Source organism: Cornus florida, unplaced genomic scaffold, assembly GCF_030987335.1.
Source record: "Cornus florida cultivar Cherokee Brave unplaced genomic scaffold, ASM3098733v1 CherokeeBrave_3.0.0_Hap2_Chr10, whole genome shotgun sequence".
In the NCBI taxonomy this organism is placed as follows: domain Eukaryota; kingdom Viridiplantae; phylum Streptophyta; class Magnoliopsida; order Cornales; family Cornaceae; genus Cornus; species Cornus florida.
Window position 1 is genome coordinate 63,383,390 of NW_026775580.1, and position 23,546 is coordinate 63,406,935.

At 37.6% G+C, this 23,546-nt stretch overlaps 1 protein-coding gene across 1 annotated transcript; it reads left to right on the forward strand.

The window, feature by feature from the left end:
* Positions 1 to 1,419: 1,419 nt before the first annotated feature.
* On the forward strand, positions 1,420 to 21,452 carry LOC132275887 (14-3-3 protein 7). The gene is made up of 7 exons (XM_059777074.1): positions 1,420 to 1,828; positions 3,785 to 4,091; positions 4,803 to 4,890; positions 5,045 to 5,154; positions 5,417 to 5,565; positions 20,837 to 20,871; positions 21,263 to 21,452. The coding sequence occupies exons 1-7, from the start codon at positions 1,762 to 1,764 to the stop codon at positions 21,266 to 21,268; spliced, it is 762 nt and encodes a 253-aa protein (XP_059633057.1). The 5' UTR covers positions 1,420 to 1,761; the 3' UTR covers positions 21,269 to 21,452.
* Positions 21,453 to 23,546: the final 2,094 nt, after the last annotated feature.

The window sequence follows — 23,546 nt, forward strand, 5'->3', positions numbered from 1 at the left end:
AATAAATTTTTTAAAATTCGCCGTAATTTCCAAACGTAACATTAATAATTTGAAATGAGACATGATACTTATTGTAATACAGTGAGTCTCGTATTCGTTGGTAAGGAAAAAGAAAAGCTAACAAAAGCCGATTGTGATTTTGGGGGAGTGGGACCCATACAACAATGGATCCATCACCAACTTCCTATGGGTGGTGATTGTGGATAGGGGACCTATATGCCCACTTGATGCCTCTTTGGTCATTTTACTCATATCATATGGTCCCATTTCTCTGCCCATCATAAATCCCGAGAAAAATATGTTCCACCAAAATATGTCTAATTTTATGTTGGAAAACATTGTCACCATTCCTATCAATATAAATTATCTTTATTGTCCGACCACAAAAAAATAATAATAATAATAAAAATAAAAAAAACAATTTATATCCTTGGTTTTAACTATATTGATAGAAATTTGGAATTCACTAAAGCGATTATTTTATGATAAGCTTTTAATTTTAAATAATTTACTTCAATTAAATTATATGAATGTCATTTAAATATGAAGCATATTTTTCTTAAAAGTTTTTAGAAAAATATCACCATGCAAGTGACTATATTACATGGTAAAATCTATCAAAGTAAAGGTAATGTGAGAGAAGAAATTTGATTATCTTCTTTTGCATAATTAAAAACCAGAAAGTATAAGGAAAAACATAAAAAAAACATATATATATATATAGAAAAATGATTATCTAATTCTCTATTCTTTTGTTTGGCTAGACTCTAGAGAAAAAAAACCTAAAATAAGAAAAAAAAAAAAAAAAGAAAAAGAAAAAAAAACGTATTAAATTATTATTTTTCTTTACTAGAGTTAAGAAAAAAGTGAATAAATTTTTAATAATTTTTTGTTTTGTCTTGTCTTCTCGTCTTAAAACAAAAAATGACCGGAAAAGAAATAACATTTTTGTTGAGGAGTGTGTTCAATAATGATCGGAAGCATATTTGGTAATGTAAATTTGTTGCAAGATTTTGGTAGCAAACTATAAAAACTTGGTAAAAGAATGTATTGAATAATAAAATAATTAGTTTAAAAAGGTCATGGAAGAATTTTATTTTTTATTTTATTTTGGGGGTGTGCTACCGTTGTGAAATAACGGGAAAACATCAATTAAAACACTAATTTGTGTTTCTGGCCGTCTTTTCAAAGATAAGATGACATTTAAACTTGTCAAAGTGAAATAATATGTCCATTGATGCTCCGAAGTGAAATCTCATTTTAAATCTTACTTTAAATTATTAATGACCTTAATTATTTTACTTAACAAATAAATGTTAGCAAACATATTTTTATATTTTGCTTCGCAACATTACATCATTTGCAACAAACAACAGAGAATATCATAATAAACATTAACCCATCGGCCTAAAACGGGAAAACATCACCTGACCTGCGCGTGAGAGTAACCTGATCGTCTGACAGCGGTCAGCAGCATTCGTAGTCAACGTCAACGACCGACCATTGTTGATCCCATCCTCTGCCCCCACAATCCAACGGCCAGAAACATGGGGGCTCAAGTCTCACCATTGTTGATACACACCAGGTCAAATTATAACCGTCCATCGTACCCATTAACCCCATTTGCTCCAATCCAACGGCCAATTCATCAACTACACTGTTCCTAAAAGCAGTTACCACCAAAACCCCCAAACAAGTTCCTCAAGAGAGAGAAAGTGTAGAGTTCTATCAGAGGAGAGAGAGAGTTTGAGAAGAACGGCGATGGAGAAGGAGCGAGAGCAGCAAGTTTACTTGGCCAGACTTGCCGAGCAAGCTGAGAGATACGATGGTATTGCTTTCTGCTACAATCAACTAATGTATATGTTCATATATGTTTTGTTTTTTTTTTTTATTTTTCTTTTTTCTTTTTGGTATCTCTTTAATAGTAATTGCATAATGGGAAGAGAGATACTGGGGTCTGTTTAAATTACATCAATTAGGTTTTCCCTGTGTGTGAGTATGTATATTTGTGACAAATTCTTTTTATTTATTTTTATTTTTTTAATATTAAAAATAAATTTCAGAATTGTACTTTATCTGTTCCTTGTTTTTAATTTCCATATTACGTTTAATTATTATTTTTTTGAATGGAAATGTTTATCGGATTATTCTAAATATCTGATTCACTGATTCAGTAATAAAGGTTTTTTTTCCCTCCCATAAATATTACACACCAAAATTTAAAGGGAGCCAAATCCCGTGCACATGCAGTATATATACAGGAGCATCACATAAGCTCCCTCTCTATACACTATTAATAATAATAATAATAATAATAATAATAATAATAATAAAATTCTTTTTAAATATAATATTTTATTAACTAGGGATAAATATATATAATATTTTATTTTTAGAAGCATGATATATACAAAATTTCCTGTAAATTATTAAATGTTTATTTGGAAGTTATAATTTCTTCTGGTTTTTATTCTGTATGCTAATGCAATGCCGAGATTTTGGTGGGAATGGTCTAGCTAGTCTAGTTAATAATTTGGAAAATAATTCGTATTTAATTATGGTTGTCCAAAAATCTAAAATATACTCTATACTTTTATGTTGGGGAGTATGGGATCGCTCTGCTCCGGTCCCGGACCATTTGGTAATACTTTTTGAAGTCATTTACTCTTTATTTAAGATTATAATGTAAAAAAGTTAACGTATAATACTTTTCTTTCAAAAGTGATTTTTTTTTTTTTTTTTTCTTTTTTAAAAATATTTTTTGGAAGGTTTATTAAAGTCAATAACTGAAAAATAAAATAGACATTGGACGGATATATATTCTTAATGTGCAAATGTTGTTACACATATTTGTATATGTGTGCATATGACATATATAAACGTATGTAAGTGCATGATGCATATAGAGATCCATGTGATTAGGTGTATATATAGGCATCTATGTGAATATGTAGAAACATATAAAGGTATACTTAGGTCTGTATAAAGGCTTTTGTAGGTTCAAGTTGTAAATGGTGTCATATGTAGGAATGTGTGTTTTTCCATATAGGCACGCATATAAGCTTGCTCTTATATGTGTATGTGCATGGATTTGATTGTGACAGTAAGGTGGCCCCAACAAATAAATCAAAATGACAACATTTTCCTCATGAAAAAAAAAAACAAAAAAAATTATTTTGCTTTCAAATAGAATTTATTTTTAAAGAGTACTTTTTTGTGCAAACAGAACTCGATACTCTTTTGCTTTTACAAAATAATAAAGAACATTACTAAATGTTACCTCAGCTTTTGATGCTTTTCATAGCATTTTATTGCTTAAATATAGTACATCAGCATAATCACAATGAGTTATATATATTTGATACATTTAAAATTTCTTAGATGAACTTGAGGAAATCCAAGAAAGAAGAAATTAAGATGAGTGGATTCAACTTCATCTCTAATTGAGTTTTAACACAATTTACCAAAAATTAGATTGTAGTTGTCCATAAGGGAGCACAAGGGACTGATTGATCATATTATTCTTGTCTACTTACCACTGAATTGACTTTGTTGTGTTTCTATTGATTTCTTCTTGGTGCAATTTATATGTTATAACAGTTCTGTTAGTTGCACTTTTTTAAAGGCATCACCTTTGGCCTCAATTATGAAAACATTTTAAGGTGATTTTATTATTCCTTAATCCCTTCCGAGCATTTGTAAACCGTATAAATCTTTTTTCTGCCGTTCACTTTATTCTTTGTTAAATTTCAAGTTTGTATATTTTTCATTTCACTTGTTGCAGAAATGGTTGAAGCAATGAAGAAAGTTGCTAAATTGGATGTGGAACTGACTGTCGAGGAGAGAAATCTGGTGTCTGTTGGGTATAAGAATGTCATTGGGGCACGAAGGGCATCATGGCGTATATTGTCTTCCATTGAACAAAAGGAGGAGGGTAAGGGGCATGAACAAAATGTGAAGAGGATAAAGGATTACAGACAGAGGGTTGAAGATGAATTAACAACGATATGCAATGACATATTGTCAGTCATTGACTATCACCTCCTGCCATCTTCCTCATCAGGAGAATCAACTGTTTTTTACTATAAGATGTGAGTCATTTTTAGTTTCACTAGATTTTAACGATCAAGGGACTTCCTTTTTTCTTTTTTTTTTCTTTGTGTGTGTGTGTGTGTGTGGGGGGGGGGGGGGGGGGGTTTGTTTTATTTAGGTAGGGATAACATGAAAATATGTTTGAACTCTCACAAACTAACAAGATATTTGATTTTGATTAGATTAAATATTTGAACTGGATCTATCCGGTAACCATGGGCCCTTGCTTGCTGTAGTTGTAAAATAGCTTGAACTGTCAAGCGTGAGATCTTGCACGGGTTTGAAGTTAAGGTCAACTACTTTGTGCAAATAATGTTTAAACATTGGTCTGTTCCTAGTCTTCCTCCTGACACCCTATGACCCTAAATTAACGGATGGCTGCTAGGTCGTGACTTTTATCTATTCAGTGAACAAATGAAGTATGAATAAACTGTGGACGTTGATCACGTGTTTTTAAAAATAGTAAACATTAAAGAGATCTATTGTGTCTGTACAAAGCACACGTGGAGAGGGCTTTTGATGGTGGTCCTTGTAATGTGTTTAACCTCTTTTTCAAGTTTTCCATTCTTATTATAGGAGTTCTTTTGAAAGTTCTAGTGATATTGGCTTTGATCTCTTTAATATGCACCAGATTTTTTTTCCTTTTCTTGCTAACATATACTTTTACTGATAATTCTTCTTTGTTTGTATTTCTTTTATTTCATTTATAGGAAAGGAGACTACTATCGTTATTTGGCCGAGTTCAAATCGGGAAATGATCGTAAAGAGGCGGCAGATCAGTCACTAAAGGCATATGAGGTGGTTTCTGTTATATTTTTTCTGCATCTTCTTGTACCTCTGTTTTATCACTTTATTTTTCTCGACTGTGTTGGAATCTGATATGTTCAATGGGTTTCTTTTTACTTGGTTGTCTTCTGATGGTCAGAAAATTGATCTATTGTTTGTGCCGCAGGCTGCCAGTAGTACTGCTTCCTCAGACCTGCCTCCCACTCATCCAATCAGACTTGGCCTGGCTTTGAATTTTTCAGTGTTTTACTATGAGATTTTGAACTCCCCCGAGAGGTTGACATGCATCTCTCTCTCTCTCTCTCTCTCACTCACACACACACACACATTCAGTCACGCACACACATTAAAGGTTTTGCTTTTATTAAGGTGATTATAACATTTTAATTCTCTTTCATATTCCTTTCTCTTCTTCTAATATGGTTTATTCAGTTCGAATTATTCTCACATTTTCATTAGCTTGGAATTATGGATATTATATTCACTATATTGAGTTGCCTATTTTCGGGTCTATGTGAATCTTATCTGTGTTGCGCAGGGCTTGCCACCTGGCGAAACAAGCATTCGATGAGGCTATTGCTGAACTTGATAGCCTGAATGAAGATTCCTACAAGGACAGCACTCTTATCATGCAGCTTCTCAGGGATAATCTCACATTATGGACCTCAGATTTGCCAGAAGAGGGAGGTAAATATTCGTCATATATATCTATGAAAGATATCCATCCATCTATACCCCCACACACACACATATGAAAGACATGACCATATTAACATCTGTCATATGAAAGTGATGCTAGGCACACTCACACATCCATGCTCACCGACACAATGGTTGGTATTTTTTTAAGAGGGGGCCAGTGCGGGGGTTTCGCACTGCCCATGGTACCCTGGCCTGTTATTTTCTTTGTGTACGCTTTTAGTATACATCTTTGGCCCCGTAATACTTAACAATTTTTTACTGTCTTTACATCCTTTCAAAGTTATAAAATTTAGGGTAAATTACACCGACATCCCTTCAGTTTAGATCAAATCTCACCTAGATGAAGATTTTGGTTTTTACTTTTACTCATATTTGGAAGAGTGGTTGCGTATTTCACTCACGCTACAAAAGTTACTTTTCAGTGGTGTCCGAGCACTTATTACATGTAAAATGACAATACTACCCTTTTGACTTTTTGTTGACTATGTTTCATGTATAAAATGACTTAACTACCCCCAAAAGACCTATTTTAAATAACTAAAATATTCTAAAATTTAATCCCTCTTCTTTTTCTCACTCTGTGTGTGTGTGGGTATATATATATATTATACTTTTATCTATATATATACATAATGGAGTCGTGTAGATATGTGATGGAGGAGTCCACGGCAGTGGTGAAGAAAAACAGAGACCAATGTTAAAATGTATTCCTTGTTTATGTTTAGTTTTATTCAGTACAAATGTTGGATTTTTAGAAACATGGTTGGATATTCAAATCCTTGTATATTTTAGAAATTTCGTGAGTTTAGAGAGGATTAATCATCTTTTCAAAAAAATAAAGAAGAAGAGAGGATATTTTAACCATAAAGTGGTTTGACTTTCTTTCGGACTCAATTTACATCTATTGTTTAAGAAGAAAAAAAACCCTTTATTTACAAAAGAAAAAAGAAGAAACCATTCTTACAAAATTTAATCAAGCAGCTTCTTGGTGGTGGTCACTGGTCAATAGAAGTCATATATATTATGATAGTCAATAGATGTCATTATTTAGATGCAAATGTGATTTTTGGCATTATTTGCAACAAAGGCTGCTCCCGAGTATTAAAAAAAGAAAGAAAAAGATAAAAATATATTGTGGTGGTCATCTAGAATTCCTATTATGTATCGTCAATGGTTGGATGGTGGTCACTGTTTAATCATTTACTAGGAGGAGCAAGAGTATGTGACTATGGAAGTCATATAGGGGTGTCGTGTTGGGCTTTTATATATTTTCCCCCTTTATTTCTTGTGTGTATGATGGTGCAAGTTAGAGAGTTGGAGAGAGAGAGAGAGAATAATAAAGAGGGGCACTATTGTCATTTAAGTTTATAAATATTTTTGCATTAAACTGGATTTAAAAATAGGGGTATTTGGGTCAATTCGAATGTGTCAGAGCCCAAAAAGTAATTCGGGGTGTAAGTGAAAGTTAAAACCAAAATCTTCATCTAGGTGAGATTTGACCTAACCTGAAGGGGTGTAAGTGTAATTAACCCAAAAATTTAATAGAAAAAATATCTCTAATTAGTAACTGAATTTATAATTGAGTCTCAATATTGAATATCTATATTTTTCAATCTTTTTATATAAAATGATGATCAAACTAATCATAAAGTCCTAATTTTTATCATAAGAGAAGTTAAATTATGATATCATTTTTGTTCAGGGATGAATGATATAATTTTATTTATTTTTTAATTTTTGGAAGTATAAAAATAATATTTACTCGATGGTGTGAATGTTCACTGAGAGACCTTATGATATTATCTATCTTTTCTTGATTTCTTTTTTAATACATGTTATTAGAATAATTCATCATAGACCTTGATTTTCAGTTTAGAGACCTTGCTTGGTAGGGGGAAAATGAGACACCTCAATTCTACCCCTCCCCTTCCATGGCAGACCAGGAGAAAAAAAACCTAATTTCTATGTTGGCCATTGCAACTACACACAAGCTATTTAGTTAATTCTGTTGTTAGTTGCCTTCATGTAGAACCATTTCAATGAACACAAATGATATCATAATTGAACACAATGAACGCAATCACAAATGAACACAAATGACTACAACGAACACAATCACAAATGAACACAAATGATGACTACAACGAACACAATCACAAGATGCAAGCTAGTGTAGGGTTCTTTTCTTCTGTAATTTTATTATAGGCTTAAATCCTTGCAATTTTGGGCTTAATATCTTTGTATGTTTCTTTATTGTGTTGAACACAGATTTGAAGGATAAATTACACCAACCAGCCATTTGGTTTGTTAAATCACATGAATTTGCAAAATTTTCCCTGGCCTTTCACGTGAGATGATGCTATTAACGAGCATGGGCCTTTTACATCCTAATTTAACAAAATAGGTGCAAAATTTTGTTTATCCTAATTTAACACTCCAATCGACCAGTCCACAATCAAAATGTCAGGAATCTGACAACAAATCTAGTGGTTTACTTCACATGCACCTATTTATTCTTTTTCTTTCTTAGCTCATTACTTTTAAGCTTATTATCACCTATTTCTGCCCGTGGACACCTTCTCTGCTGGTCGTTTAGAGAGAAATTAGAGTGGTAGAGGAGATAAAGAGGTCAGTTGTTGACTGTCACCATTGATTCAACATTTCAACCCCACCTCCATCACCATCTTATACTACTTCATTCTCTCTCTCTAACTGTTTTTTAAAACAAACATGACTATTGTCAACATGAAATGCTTCTGTTCTTCTGGATGAGAGCTATATACCTTCCACTGTCTCTCTTTGACTCTCTCTCTCTTTTATTTTTTTAATTTTTAGAATGCTTTTTCATTGGTTTATTTTCATATCTGATTGTTGCTATCTCCCATCATTGCCACACCCATTATTTGGTAAAAGGGAATCTCTAATATTTTTTTAAAGGTAGTACCAAATTATGTTTTGTTCAGGAAAAGGCTTCTTGAGTTGGGTTGAACACCATATTTTTCTCTTTATCCTTTACTCTAAAATTTCCCCTCCGTGAATGGTCAAGCTCATATGTTTGGCTTTTATTTTAAACCACTCCAACCGAGATTCTTTTTTAAATATAGTTCTTGCATCGTGTACATTTCAGAGTTACGTAGTACTCGTAAATTGAAATGTCTTTTGGCTATATATATATATATATATATATATATTTAGTTCTTAAACTACATGAATGACGTTATTCAGTTTTGAGTTGCTTTCATGAGTTTCAGTTCTGGGCTCTTGAGGAAGTGCTGAATTTTGTTATTGAATTATAAAAACGTTCAATATGTATGGAGCATTGTATGATTACGGAGTAGGTGCTCAACATGGCTCCTTACAAGTCATCTCTATAGTTGTAGGTAAAAGACTCTTTTGCTTATTCCTTTCCTTTTTCTCCTTCCTATTGGGTGCAGGGTTTCATAATTTTTTTTTTACTGGTTCACTGATTTTCATTTAGGTGGCTGTGGAGGGAAAAATCCCCCACCAATAGAAATCAGCCATATCATTAAAAAAGATATCATCCCATTATTTCTTTACTAGCCCACCAAAGCCCAGTCTTGATCAAGTCCAAGCAAAGACATCATCGGCCCAAAGCTATAAACATTAACCTCTCGGCCTGCTAAAAACTCATCCGGCCCACTCACAATTATAATGCAAGTACGGTTAGGATTAATCAAATCCTCCTTGACAAAGGATCACTCTATAAGGAAACTCTGCGTAGGAATAAGTCTTTATAGTAAAGAATCCTATATGGAAAGAATTGAAGGAGAGAACCTTGTATGAAAAGAATTGTATATGGAATGAATTGGAGGACAAGCATAGCGAATCCTACCATAATTCCACCTTCTTTTGTATATAAATAGAGGCATAGACCTCCAATAAAGATCATCGAGCATTTACAAGCTTTTCTCTGAATTGTTCTTATTATTAATTGTTCTTTTATTTGAGTGAGTTGTATTTATTCTTTTGGCTTTTTAGTTAAACGAATTTTTGCACATGCACTTTGGCATCGTCTGTGGGAAACGTATAGAAATATACCCCCCCGAGTGATTAGAGATCGTTTATGCGACTACGATCCTGGATGTTAGTTGGAGGATCCACAGCCGCGGCCGATCAATAGATGGAACTAATGCAGAAGATGCGCGAAGAGTTCCTATAGCAATTTGAGACTCTCCGTCAAGCAAACAAGGCCAGTACGGCTCAGATCGCGTTACTACAACAAAAGAATGATACTCTCCAAACAACCATGGAGCAAATAGAAGCACAACCCCCACTAGGCAATGCAGCGGGAGTCCCCCTCAACCACAATGTTCCTCCTACAGACGAAGCTCAAGTCAACGAGAGTCAGTAGGAGCAGAGGACGAGAACCAAAGAGGTAGCCTTGGACAACCACCCCCAGCGCACACAAGACGAACAGGTCGAGTCCAACCGCAAGCTCACAGTGTGGACAAATGGCATTCAGGATGTCGTTCAGGAGGTTTTTGATGAAAAGAAGCTCCTGAGGATACAGACATCTGCTCAGATGGCTAAGGAACACAAGGCCTCTCTGTTGAAGACTACATTCATTGATCAGATATACTACATCGAAAGACTTAAAAAATTCACCATGCCAGCCTTCACTTAGTTCGATGGCACGGGAGATCCTTCCCGCCACCTCGATCACTACTCCCAAAAGATGGTTCTGGATAATCACAACGATGCATTCATGTGTAAAGTTTTCCCCACCAGTTTGACTGGAGCCGTATTGGAATGGTTCAAGAACAGGCCACACAAATCAATCTCGAATTACGAAACTCTATACGCTATGTTCCTAGCACAGTATTGCGGTAATAAGAAGGAGAAAAAGACTATCGCTAGTCTCTTCACTATTAGGCAGAGGAGAGGGGAAACTTTACAGGATTTCTTGTCCAGATATAACATGGAAGCTTCGGAGATAGTAGATTGCCACCCTGAAACAGCTGTACAAGCATTCAAGGTCGGTATGATTCAGGGGACTAAGTTTCATACCTCCATAGTCAAATACTCCCCTCCGGACATGCAGACTCTTAACCCCAGGGCTCAGGTTTACATCCGACTCGAGGAATATGTAGCCAATAGAGCACAACACGCCACCCTTGTTACGGTAGAAAACAAGCCTCGGGAAAAGGCATCAAGTTCAAAAACTCAAAGAAGCCAGTTTGCCTCGGTACCAACAATTCAACTACCTGAGAAGAGGCAGAGGACCGAAGAAAGGCCGACCCCTCTCCGTACGACGTTGGCTCAATTATTCCAAGAGAATAAAGCAAAATTCACAGTCCCTCAACTGATGCGACAACCTTTGGAACAAAGGGATAAAAGCAAGCACTGTGCCTACCATAGGGATTATGGGCATATCACTAATGATTGTAGGTCCCTCTGGCGACAGGTGGAAATCATGATAGCCAAAGGAGACCTAGCAGACTATCTTGGGCCGAAGGAGCAGACAAGGCTGAGGGAGGTAAATCCTCGGAAATTGGAAGGCAATCAGGTAAAGGTCATTCACGCGATACATGGAAAGTCAGAGAAGGATCAGGAGTCAAAAGAGGTGTACCACTTCAGATTGCGAGTAGTCCACAAGCTGAGGAAATTATCCACGGTCAACATTATCACCTCGGGGAATATAAGGATCGGCTTCGGAGATGAAGACCTGTCAAAGGTATAGCTTCCCTACAAAGACCTACTCATCATTAGCCTTCTGGTAGCAAACTGCATGATTAGAAGAGTCCTGGTAGACCCTGGCAACAATGCTAATATTATAACAAAGGCAGTCTTTGAGTAATTGGAGATTCCATCATCCTCAATAAGAGCCATTTCCAGCCCTTTGATGGGGTTCGATGGAACAAAGGTAGATCCCATTGGTATAATAGATTTGTTAGTCACCGCTGCAAAAAGGACACTGACGGAGAACTTCGTTCTAACAGAAATTCACCCTTCTTACAATCTCATCATGGGGAGAGGGTGGATTCACCGAATGAATGGAGTAACATCTACTCTACACCAGGTGATGCGATGCTTGTCTCCAAATGGAAAAGAAGTCATCAATCTTTGGGGAGATCAAGTTGCGGCAAAGGAATGCTATGTGTTGACATTGAAAGGAGCAAAGAAAGGAACCACAGTACCTGGATTAGATGCATCTTCTGAGGGAACTGTCAAATAGCAATTATAGAACCTTCTGCCTAAGTATTTGGAAGCAGAGGCAGAAGCAGCAAAAACCACCAAAGAATCTCTTGAGGCTGTCGAAGCTATCCTCGGCAATCCACAGAAGGTCACTTATATGGGTTCCTCCCACTCAGCAGAAGAAAGGGAAGTGTTGGTTGATGTCATCCGAAGAAATGCAGATACATTCGCCTGGATCCATTCGGACATGCCGGGGATCAACCCTTCGGTCTCATGCCATAACCTAAGAGTGGATCCTTCATTCAAACCAGTCAAACGAAAACATAGGAGGTTCGCTCCTGAAAGAAATTGAATCATTGCTAAAGAAATAGACAAGTTGCTTTAGGTGGGCTTCATCAAGGAAGTACATTACCCTCAGTGGCTTTTGAATGTAGTGGTGGTCCAAAAGAAGAATGGAAAATGAAGAGTGTATAGATTTCACCAACCTCAATAAGGCATGTCCTAAAGATAGTTTTCCACTACCGAAGATAGATCAGATGGTGGACGCTACCACAGGCTATAAGAGACTCACATTCGTTGATGCATGTTCTGGATACAACCAGATTCCCATGAATCCGGAGGACGAAGAAAAAACATCCTTCATCTCAGAGAAGGGAACTTATTGTTACAAAGTTATGTCCTTCGGACTTAAGAACGCTGGGGCTACTTACCAGCGCCTCGTCAATAAGATCTTCGATGAGGTTCTGGGCGAAACAGTCGAAGCTTATATCGACGACACGGTTGTCAAAAGTAAGAAGAAGGAAGATCACCCCAGGCATCTTCAAGAATTCTTCGACACTCTGAGAAAGTATAATATGAGGCTGAACCCCTCTAAATGTTCTTTTGCAGTTTCTTCAGGGCAATTCTTCGGCTATATAGTCAACAAAAGAGGGATAGAAGTAAGCTTGGCTCAGGCCCAGGCCCTAGTACAGAATCAAGAGCCAAAAACTTGCAGAGAAGTACAGATTCTAACCGGCAGAATAACAGTTCTTAGCCGCTTTATATCTCGGTTGTCCGATAAGTGCAAACCTTTCTTTAATGCCATACGATCGAAGAACAGAGACATATGGGGACCTCAGCAACAAGAAGCTCTTGCTAGACTAAAGTATTACATGACTAAACCCCCAATTTTGTCTGCCCCAAAGCTTGAGGAAACCCTCACCATGTATTTAGCAATCTCCAACATAGCCACAAGTGCAGTTCTAATCCGAGAAGAAAAAGGGAATCAGCATCCAGTCTTCTACACAAGTAAGACAGTGACAGATGCCGAAACAAGATATTGCAAAGCAGAAAAGATCATACTAGCCTTAATATATGCAAAGAGAAAGCTTCGGCATTACTTTGAATCTCACCGCATTGTGGTCCTCACAAATTACCCTATGCGAACCATCCTCTCCAAGCTAGATTTGTCAGGGGGAATTACCAAACAGGTAATCGAACTCAGTTATTTCGATATACCCTACGAGCCGAAGGTGTCACACAAAGGACAAGCCATGGCCGATTTCCTTCTCGAGTATGAAAACAAGTCTGAAGAGCTAGAACTTCCGGAACCCCAGTGAGAGCTTCATGTAGATGGTTCCTCGAACCTAACTAGTGCAGGAGTAGGGATCATCATCACAACTCCAGAAGGAACGAAGTTGCAACAATTAATCCGTTTGGATTTTCCAGCCACCAACAATGAGGCCGAATATGAGGCCCTGCTAGCTGGGCTTCGATTAGCAAGCCAACTATAAGTAAAATGTTTAAAAGTTTTTAGTGACTCACAACTTATTATGAATCAAGTGACAGGAAAATATCAACCAAAAGAAGAAAGAATGAAAGCATACAAGAAGGCTATCGAAGGTGCTACACGTGGGTTCGATCAAATCGAATTTCACCAAGTACCAAGAGAGGAGAATTCCGAAGCAGACAAACTAGCTACAACGGCTTCATCCTTGGCAAAATATTTGGTAAGGATCGTGCCTATTGACACACTGGAAGAACCTAGCTTGAATCCTCAGCAATAGGTCATGGTGATCCCAGAGGTTCGAAGAGAGCCATGTTGGATGGATCCACTAGAGAGTTATCTCAAAAATAGAATCCTTTCGGACCAAAAAGACGAGGCCAAAAAAGTAAGGTTTGCAGCACCCAAATACTCCATCATTAAAAACTGACTATACCGGAAGTCATTCTCGGGCCTGTATTTGAAGTGCTTAACTCCCATGGAGGCCCTCGAGGTGTTGAAGCAAACACATGATGGGGACTTCGGCAATCACTCCGGCGGAAGATCCCTCGCCTATAAGGTTTTAACTTAAGGCTATTTCTAGCCGTACCTGGCTAGAAACATCGAAGAATGTGCCAGGAGGTGCGACAAGTGCCAACGCTATGGCCCAATGAAGCACCAATCGACTGAAGATTTGCATGCAATGGCAAATCTATGGCCATTTGCTCAATGGAGAATAGATATGGTGGGTCCTCTACCCAAAACTCTGGAGCAAAAGGAATACGTATTATTGGCCACGGATTATTTCACAAAATGGGTAGAAGCATAGGCTTATTCAAGTGTGACTCACGAGCAAGTGAAAAGCTTTCTATTAAACAATATAATCTGCCGATTTGGAGTACCGAATGTCATCATGATGGACAATGGAAAGAACCTCGATAACAGGAGTACAAGGAAGTTCTTTGCCGAGCATGGAATTAGACAGAAGTTAGCCACAGTAAGCCATCCACAAGGGAATGGATAGGCTGAGATAACTAACCAGACCATCTTCGACTGTCTGAAGAAGAAATTGGAAAAGCTCAAGTCTAAGTGGTACGAAAATCTTCCCAATGTGCTCTAGGCTTATCGAACCACTCCGCGAAGGCCAACAGGGGAAAGTCCCTTTGCTATGGTTTATGGTTCCGAGGCTGTCATCCCAACAGAATCAGTTGTCCCAACTCTTCGAATGCACTTGCTACTCGAGGGGGACAACGATTAGTAGCTCGAACACAGCCTTGACCTCTTGAAGGAAAAGAGGGATGTTGCGGCAGTAAGGCTCGCTTCATATCAACAGCAGTTGCGAAACAGTTACAATAATCGGCTCAAGTTCAGGAGTTTTATAGTTGGAGATTGGGTGCTGAAGCAGGAGACAACACACGTGAAGAAGTTACAACCCAATTGGACTAGACCATACAGAGTTACAGAAGTAGTGGGAAAAGGGGCTTATAGGTTAGCTGAAGCCGATGGGCGAGTGATTGTACGCCCATGGAATGCAATACACCTCAAAAGGTACTATCATTAGAAAGTTAAGTCAATTTTTCTATTTTTCTTTATACAAATAAGGCCACTTGTGGCCCACCTAATAAGATTATTTATTCACTACATCTTTTTGCATCATCCTTTGTAATATGTGATGTAGTGATATTCCAAAAGATGGAGAATGTCAGATACACGAATGGATCAATGGTCCAATGTATCCGACGGTCTCCCTGGACCTTTACAATATAAGAGCATTCCACCCACACAAATATATTGATTATTCTTTGGTATTTTTTATTTGATGTGGGATATTTTTTCTCTCAATTTAATGATATCTTCTTTCGTGATAGGGGGCAGGACTAGTACCCTAAATAGATATTACGAAAATAAAATACTCTCCTAGAAAAGATATGTATGTTGTCTCACATTGGTAAAAAATAACCTAAAAAATCTCTTTAAATAAGGAAACACTCAAGTATGCAAGCATATTGCAAAGTGGGCCCACTGGTGGCAAAAATGGCCCAACACAAATTGTGTCTAAGCCCTAGTACCAGCGGGCACTCTTTGCAATAATCTACTCTTTTCAAAGCCCAAAACATTTGGCTCATACTCTACTTAGTCCCACATCGACTAAAAATAAAAAGCAAATATGATTAATATAATCATATCTCAATACAAGTAAACGTTATAAAACGAGTCTCCGAGACAAATAGACTTCCAATCACATGTATGGAGGACTGACCAGTCTCGGTGACTCTTTTTCTTCGCCTCTTTCCTCTTTTTCAAGCCTCGGATCTCAAGAGTCCGAATGCATCAAAAAATTCCTCTAAGGCATATACCATTGCCGAGGAACTTCAAGCCTCGGATATCAAGAATCGGAAGGCATATATATAAAAAAAATCCTCTAAGGCATATACGACTGCCAAGGAACTTAAAACCTCGGACCTCAAGAATCCAAAGGTAACGAAATATTCCTCTAAGGCACAACTGACTGTTGAGGAACTTAAATATCGGACATCAAGAGTCTGAAGACATGCAACTTCATATATACAAATGGGTCTAAACCCAAATGGGGGCAAATATTCTTTATGGATGTCCTACTCTCAGGTCCCAACTCTTGGCCAACAACGCTAGGCCCATTAAAAAAGTTGTCCCACATCAAAAACAAACAATAAAAGGGAGTGCTATATATGGTTGCATCCCATAATTGTTGACCGCCAATAAAGGTGCCCCCTGACAAATAGATCTTCAAGCGAAATTGTTCAATCAGAGACCTGCATATCAGGAGAAACTCTTTCTTGAGCCTATTTTTCAAATATCTTCAGACCACAAAGAGTCCGAAGGTCTTAAGGGCAAAATTTCCCCCAAGGCACAAATGAGTGCCGAGGAGTAACATTCGGTCCACAAAGAGTCCGAAGACAAAAAAAAAAAAAAAAAGAGAGAGAGAAATTCCTCCAAGTCATAAAACAATTGCTGATGAATAATAATCTTCGAACCTCAAGAGTCCAAAAGTATACATAAATTCCTTTTTACCTTCGGACCATAAAAAGTCCGAAGTCCCCAAGAATAAGCAACTGCCAATAGGCAGTAATCTTCGGACCTTAAGAATCCAAAGGCCTGCAATGTTACAAAAATTAGGTATAAGCCCGAGTGGAGGCAAATATCCTTCACTCGGCGTCCTACTCTCAAGCCCAATGTATTTGGCCAAGACAGTACTAAGTCCATCAAGTAACCTGTCCCAAATCGAAAAAACGAGTATTGATATACTCGCACCACATAAGTCAATGACAAGAAGGGTTCCCTTGACAGTTAGATCACCAAGTGGTATAACAGTCTCCAGTTAGTGACCGAACTAGCATGGGAACTCCCTTCTTGCTGCCTTTCCTTTTTATCTTCGGACCATAAGGGTTTCCGAAGTCCCCAAGGAGACCAAAGTTTCTTTAAGGCACAAGAAAGTGTCGAGCAAAAAGCAAAAAACCTCGAGCCCTAAAAAGAGTCCGAAGGTTTCAAAGGCATATAAATTCTCTAAGAAAATATGAACACAGAGAGAGAGCAAGTTAAGGCAGTCGTACATTTAAAAAAAATATTGTTCAAAAACAAATATCCATTGGTTCAGACAAATATTACATAAGGTAAATTAATTTCCTTTTGGGATTAAAAGGAGCTGAAGCAAAGGCATCAACCACATTCGGACCAGAAGCCGTAGCTGGAGCAACTGAGGAACTTGAAGCTGGAAGATCCCCTTGGTGAGACTTCACCATTTTAGCAAACAAAACCTCTGCCTCTTGGGCCTTTGGACCCTTAAGCATAAGGAAAAGTCACTTCCATGTCTCTATCAAAAGCATCCGGATCCTTTAGCTTGTCACCTGAGCCTTAAGTAAAGCCGAATCGGAAGGCCCTTACACTAGACAAGCACACCAAAGAGGATTAACGCTCCTGCATCTGTTTCCCTGTGCAGGTATTAACCGCATCCCTCCAGCGCAGGTTCTCAGCTTCCAATTCCTTCACCTTGGCTTCAGAAGCTGCAAGATGACCCTTGTATACATCTCTCGCATCATAGGCCATTTTAACATTCATAAGCGCGTTCGAAAGTTTCTTTTTAGCAGCAGCAAGATCCTTCTCCATTTTTCGAATTGAACCTCAGCAGTCGCAGATAAAGTCATGGTGTGGTACAGACTCTACAGGACAATCAGGATATAAGTAGAGCATAATTACAAAAACAAGGAAGAATGGAGCCAAGGGGTAAGACGAACCTCCATAACACGAATAGGGGCAAACGGAAGAAGTTGATCCAAGCCCATATTGCTCATTAATTCTTCATCATTGGGTAGCCACATCCCACGAGCAACTCCTAGTGCAGCAGAAGGATCAAGGACTATAGAATCTCTAGAATGAAGAACTGATTTATCGGCCCTAGAAAAAGTTGGTTTCCAAGCTTCCCCTTTATCTGCCAAGACAAAAGCCCGAACTACTTCTTCAGGCTCCACTTCCTCGTCTTTCTTTCCTTTGTTCTTGCCAAGATCAATACCTTTACCTTTGGCAGAAGAAGGAAGATTCTTCTTAGCTTTTTTCTTTAAAGGAAGTTCCTCAACTTCCTTCTCTTGCTCAGTAGAGCGCACAGCTGCAAGAGGTTTGTTTTCTGCAGCTTTCTTCTTGAGAGCTTCAGCCCTCTTCTTCTCGTCAGTAAGAGGAAAGCTGTCAAAAGAAGAGAGTGACAAATCCATAAGATCAGCTGCAGAAGCACTAGATGCAACCTCTTTAAGAGAGGACAAAGAAAGAAGGTCCTCTGCAGAAGGAGGGTCGTTCCAAACTCGTTCCTTGAGGAAAGCAAGCATTTTCCTAGCCGCATAATATGGGAACGTTGCTGAAAAAACACCAAGAAATTCGTAAATATGATGAAAAAGTAAAACCTGACATGAGAAGCAACCAAAGCATTCTGGATGAAAGGAAGACAAATCTTTTATACCTAATATCCCAAATTTGCGAGGAATATGAAGTTTGATTGAGGCACAAACCATTTTCCCCTAACAATAATCATTCTTTCTTTCCATCTCTTTTCGGAAGTAGGGAGGTATGTGCATATCCTCTGTTGAAGACAAGAAGCGAAATAATAACGACCAAGTTCGGTCTGATGTCGGGAAATAGTATAGGTGGTTAGCAAGTTAGTAAGATTCAGGTCAAATCCTTCTAACCTTCTACGTACAAAAAGAGCCGACACTATTCTAAGAAAGTTAGGGTTTACTTGAAGAGGGGCAATACCTAACTTATTAAAGATTTAGTGGTAAAATAGATGAAGGGGAAAATGAAGGGCATTGAGATGGCCAATAGATAAGAGAAATTCATTCTCACCCATAGGGATGGCAACGGGGCGGGGTGGAACGGGGATTCCATTCCCCATCCCCATCCCCGCTGCATTTTTCATTCCCCATCCCCGCTTAAAATTTTGCTAGAATCCCCATACCCGCCCCCGCCCCCGCCACCTTATCCCCATCCCCGCCCCGCCCCGCCCCGCCCCCGCCCCCGCCCCCGCCCCCGCCCCCGCCCCAGGCCTCATAATTTTTTTTATTAAAAAAAACATATTTTTTCTTATTTTTATATATATAATAAATCTAATTTAGTAATAAATTATTTGTAAGGATATATTAGTAACTTCACACTTAATCGGGGCGGGTTTACCCCATCCCCGGCCCCGGTGGGGATTTATAAATTGGCCCCATCCCCATCCCCATTTAACTAAAAGGATCCCCATCCCTGCTATAAACGGGGCAGGGCCCCGGCGGGGATGGGGAATTTGCCATCCCTACTCACCCACCCCTTCACCAGAACTGAAATCGGAATCATTTGAGTATTCAGCAATCTCCACCCCCTCGAGGATTTCAAACTCTTCCATTACGGAATCAATGATAAACTTGATGTGTCGGACTGACAAAATCATTTCTTTTTCGTTTTTTGTAAAAATACCATCCGATCCAGAAGTTGATACCTCTGCTTGAGGCGAAGAATCATCTATTCGCACAACAGAATCATTCATAGTCTCAAGAGAATTAGAAATCCTAGGAGGAGGGTCTTTAAGAAGAATAGAAGATGATGAAGGTGTGGTTTCGGAATCCATGATCTCTATGTGGTCGTGGGTGGATGAAGTGCTCATAATATGAAATTAGTAAGATAAATAAGAACTAACTTGATATTACGACGAAGCAGTGAAGGTAGGAGCAAGCTTTGAAGAAGTTCTTTGGTTAGGATGTCAATGGTCATGTCTCGAACCGCCTCTTACAAAAATTGACAACCGTGCGAATTCAATTTCCTTCTAATTAGGAGCCATAGTTCAATTTAGGAGGGAATTGAGGACAAAGTGTAGAGGGAAAAATCCCCCACCAATAGAAATCAGCCATATCATTAAAAAAGATATCATCCCATTATTTCTTTACTAGCCCACCAAAGCCCAATCTTGATCAAGTCCAAGCAAAGACATCATCTGCCCAAAGCTATTAACATTAACCTCTCGGCCTGCAAAAAACTCATCCGGCCCGCTCACAATTATAATCCAAGTACGGTTAGGATTAATCAAATCCTCCTTGACAAAGGATCGCTCTATAAGGAAACTCTGCGTAGGAAGAAGTCCTTATAGTAAAGAATCCTATATGGAAAGAATTGAAGAAGAAAATAACCTTGTATGAAAAGAATTGTATATAGAATGAATTGGAGGACAAGCATAGCGAATCCTACCATAATTCCACCTTCTTTTTGTATATAAATAGAGGCATAGACTTTAATAAAGATCATCGAGCATTACAAGTTTTTCTCTGATTTGTTCTTATTATTAATTGTTCTTTTATTTGAGTGAGTTGTATTTATTCTTTTGGCTCTTTAGTTAAACGAATTTTTGCACCTACAGTGGCTCTTCCACGGTTTTTCTTAGTTTCACTGGTTTATTTTCAAGGTTGCGCTTTACCGAACAAGTTTCTTGTTTTCTGTTTCCAAGATTTATACAACAGACAACTTATCAAAAAAAAAAAAAAAAGATTTATACAACAAATAAACATTACCAAACGGATCCCTTTATTTTCGGAAATGGTGGTGAACACAGATGGAGTGTGAGGGTATTCATGATGTTCTATTTTGCGCACTGTATTTTATTGGTTGAACATGGTGGGTTTTGTTTGCTATTATCTACTAAAAAAAGTATGTCTTCATTTGATTGTTTTGCTGTGCATTTTTTCCTTTGATTGTTTTGCTCTGCCGCCTTTTATACTATTGTGTGACTTGGTATTAGAGTTATATAGATTCTGCATTGTCATAACTAATGTTATTGTTTTGCAAATATGTCACTTAAATTGGCAGGTGAGCAATCTAAAGCTGATCAACCTCAGGTGGAGGTAAGAAATTAAGAAATGACATCGTAGTTTTCTTAAAAAAATATTGGTCATGCAATCAAGTTTGAGGTTTTTACTGGTTTGGGTTTTTAATAGAAAAAATCTTTAAACAAATAAGATGGTGGCAACTATTATTGCACTGTTGTGGAGTCTGTTGACTTTAGTAATGGCTAATCATCATCATAATCATCCTTGCCTTAATAGTTGATTCCACGTGGTAGGGTCGGCAACGCCACATACCGTCTAGAAAATTTTTATGGCTTGGACAAGACGGGGCTATATCCAGCCAACGCCCATGCTTATATGTGTCCCCTTACCGCAACGTAGCTTTCATTTTTGTTGTATTGCCTAATTTATTTCCAACATTAGTCACTTTTTTGGATGAATTTTGCAGAACTAGTTGGAGCAGGATAGATAATCTGAGACAGAGAGGGAGAAGTGCTGGCATGGAAAGTTTCTTATGTTACTATAGTATAGATACAAGGATTAGCTGACTATTGGCTTGTATTGTCTGTTACAGAGGGCTTCAAACACTATAATTTGTCTTTACTATTTAAACAAATTCATATGTCCTATTGTGATTATGCCGTTGTCTTCTTTTATTTTTTTCTTTTTTCACTGGTTTAACATCTTTTTAAGAGTTCCTTTATTTTGAGGTAGGAATAATTACAATTCATCCTCCTCATCACGAGAAAGTCTACAATCCCGGAGGTATTTATTATGTGCTGTCTCCATTCAATGGAGATTGCCAGTTGATTTCTGAAATAATTACAATACCAAGAATCAGTCTATTAATTTGTTATATTGTTCTTGTTATGAATCATTTCCCTTGGAATAAGTACCTAGTCTCGGATGCTAATAAAAGTAAGTTTTGGTTCAAGCCAGTGGCTCGATCCAAGGGGCCTAAGGGGAAAAATAAAAAGTGTCTTTTCAACAATATAAATAAAATTGAGTAATTTACGCAAGCCTTTCTTATTATTTGTCACAATTATATAGGGTTTGGAAATTTGCATGACCTTCCCTAAAAGTGAAACTATTCTGCAAGGACTTACCTTCCCTTACAGTTGTCATCTAGTTAAGTTAAATACCAATGATTGTTTCTCTCCTATTCATCTCCTCTTCATTTTCTCTGTCCTCGTTACGTCCTACCAATTTAGGCCATATCTTGGGTTGATGATTGTTACTATTCTACAAGGACTTACAGTTGTCATCTAGTTAAGTTAAATACCAATGATTGTTTCTCTCCTATTCATCTCCTCTTCATTTTCTCTGTCCTCTTTGCCTCCTACTAATTTAGGCCATGTCTTGGGTTGATGATGGGATTTGATTAACTATTTGTCATTTGAGAGATAATGTTTTGCGGACAATACTTACCTATTTACCGGTGAGTAGCAAATTTATATTCACCACGTATATGGCGCAATACTAAATTGACAAGTGCACTGACATTTAAAATAATTAAAAATATATAATTTGATAGTTATCCGGGTTAAACCCAAATGAATCCGAATCAAATTCTAATTCTCTCTCCTCTCCCTCTTTCTCAAGCTAATCTTATCTGTCTCTCCCCCTCCTCCTCTCTTTTGCTCATATTTTTAGAGAGAGAAATTGTTGTCTCCAAAATTTCAAAAGCACCCTTTTTAGATCAACTAGAACCACCACACCTTTACACACCTTCCCCAACTTAGATCTCTCAACCCTTACCAATTTAATCAGATCAACGACTAAATTGAAGAACATCTATTGCAATTAAAAAAAAAAAGTCATCAAATATATCACATCTAAAGGAAAAAAGTCAAAGACACTCATCCTATGGAGTCTTGATAAATTAACCGTTTCTTCGTAATAGGAGGATGACTACTTCGCCAATGTTATATATGAAGCTATTTCCGAGACCTATATTACACCATGTTACTATACAATTCAACACTAGAGGGTTGAGAAATATGATATATATCCATAAGATCTAGAGACAGACTTTAATATAGTTCAAAAACCACAGATTGGACAGATTAGCAAAGAATTTGTCGAGAAAGCACGACGAAAAATCTTTATTTTGATCGGTGCAATATACATGTACAACATACACGATCAAATTCTTAGATGTCCTCAAAATTAAAAAATATATATAATATATATTTAATTCTTTTATTCTGATTTCTATAAGGAAAACCCTAAGCCTTAGCCATGGCTCTGATACCAATTCTCCGGAGACACGAGTTTCTCTCTCTTAAAATATGAGAGAGAAAGAGGAGGGGGGGGGGGGGGGGGGAGAGTGACAGAACAGATAAGATTAAGCATGAGAAAGAGGGACAGGAGAGAGAATTAGAATTTGATTCGGATTCATTTGGGTTTACCCCGGATAGCTATCAAATTATTTATTTTTAATTATTTTAAATGTAAGTACATTTGTCAGTTTAGCATTGCGCCACATACGTGATGAGTATAAGTTTCCTACTCACCGGTAAGTAGGCAAGTAGTCCATGTTTTTCTATCAATGCCTCCTAATATGAAGGTGGAAGATTGGAATTGAGGTGGTTATGTCTTGAATTGGTAGGGTTTGGATAAAGAATAATGCAACTGGAATATTGGGGTTTGAGAAAGGAGGGAGAGTAACAGCCTCGTCGTCGTTCTCCATGGTCATTGTCGATGTCTCTGTTTATCGCCGGAATAGTCAC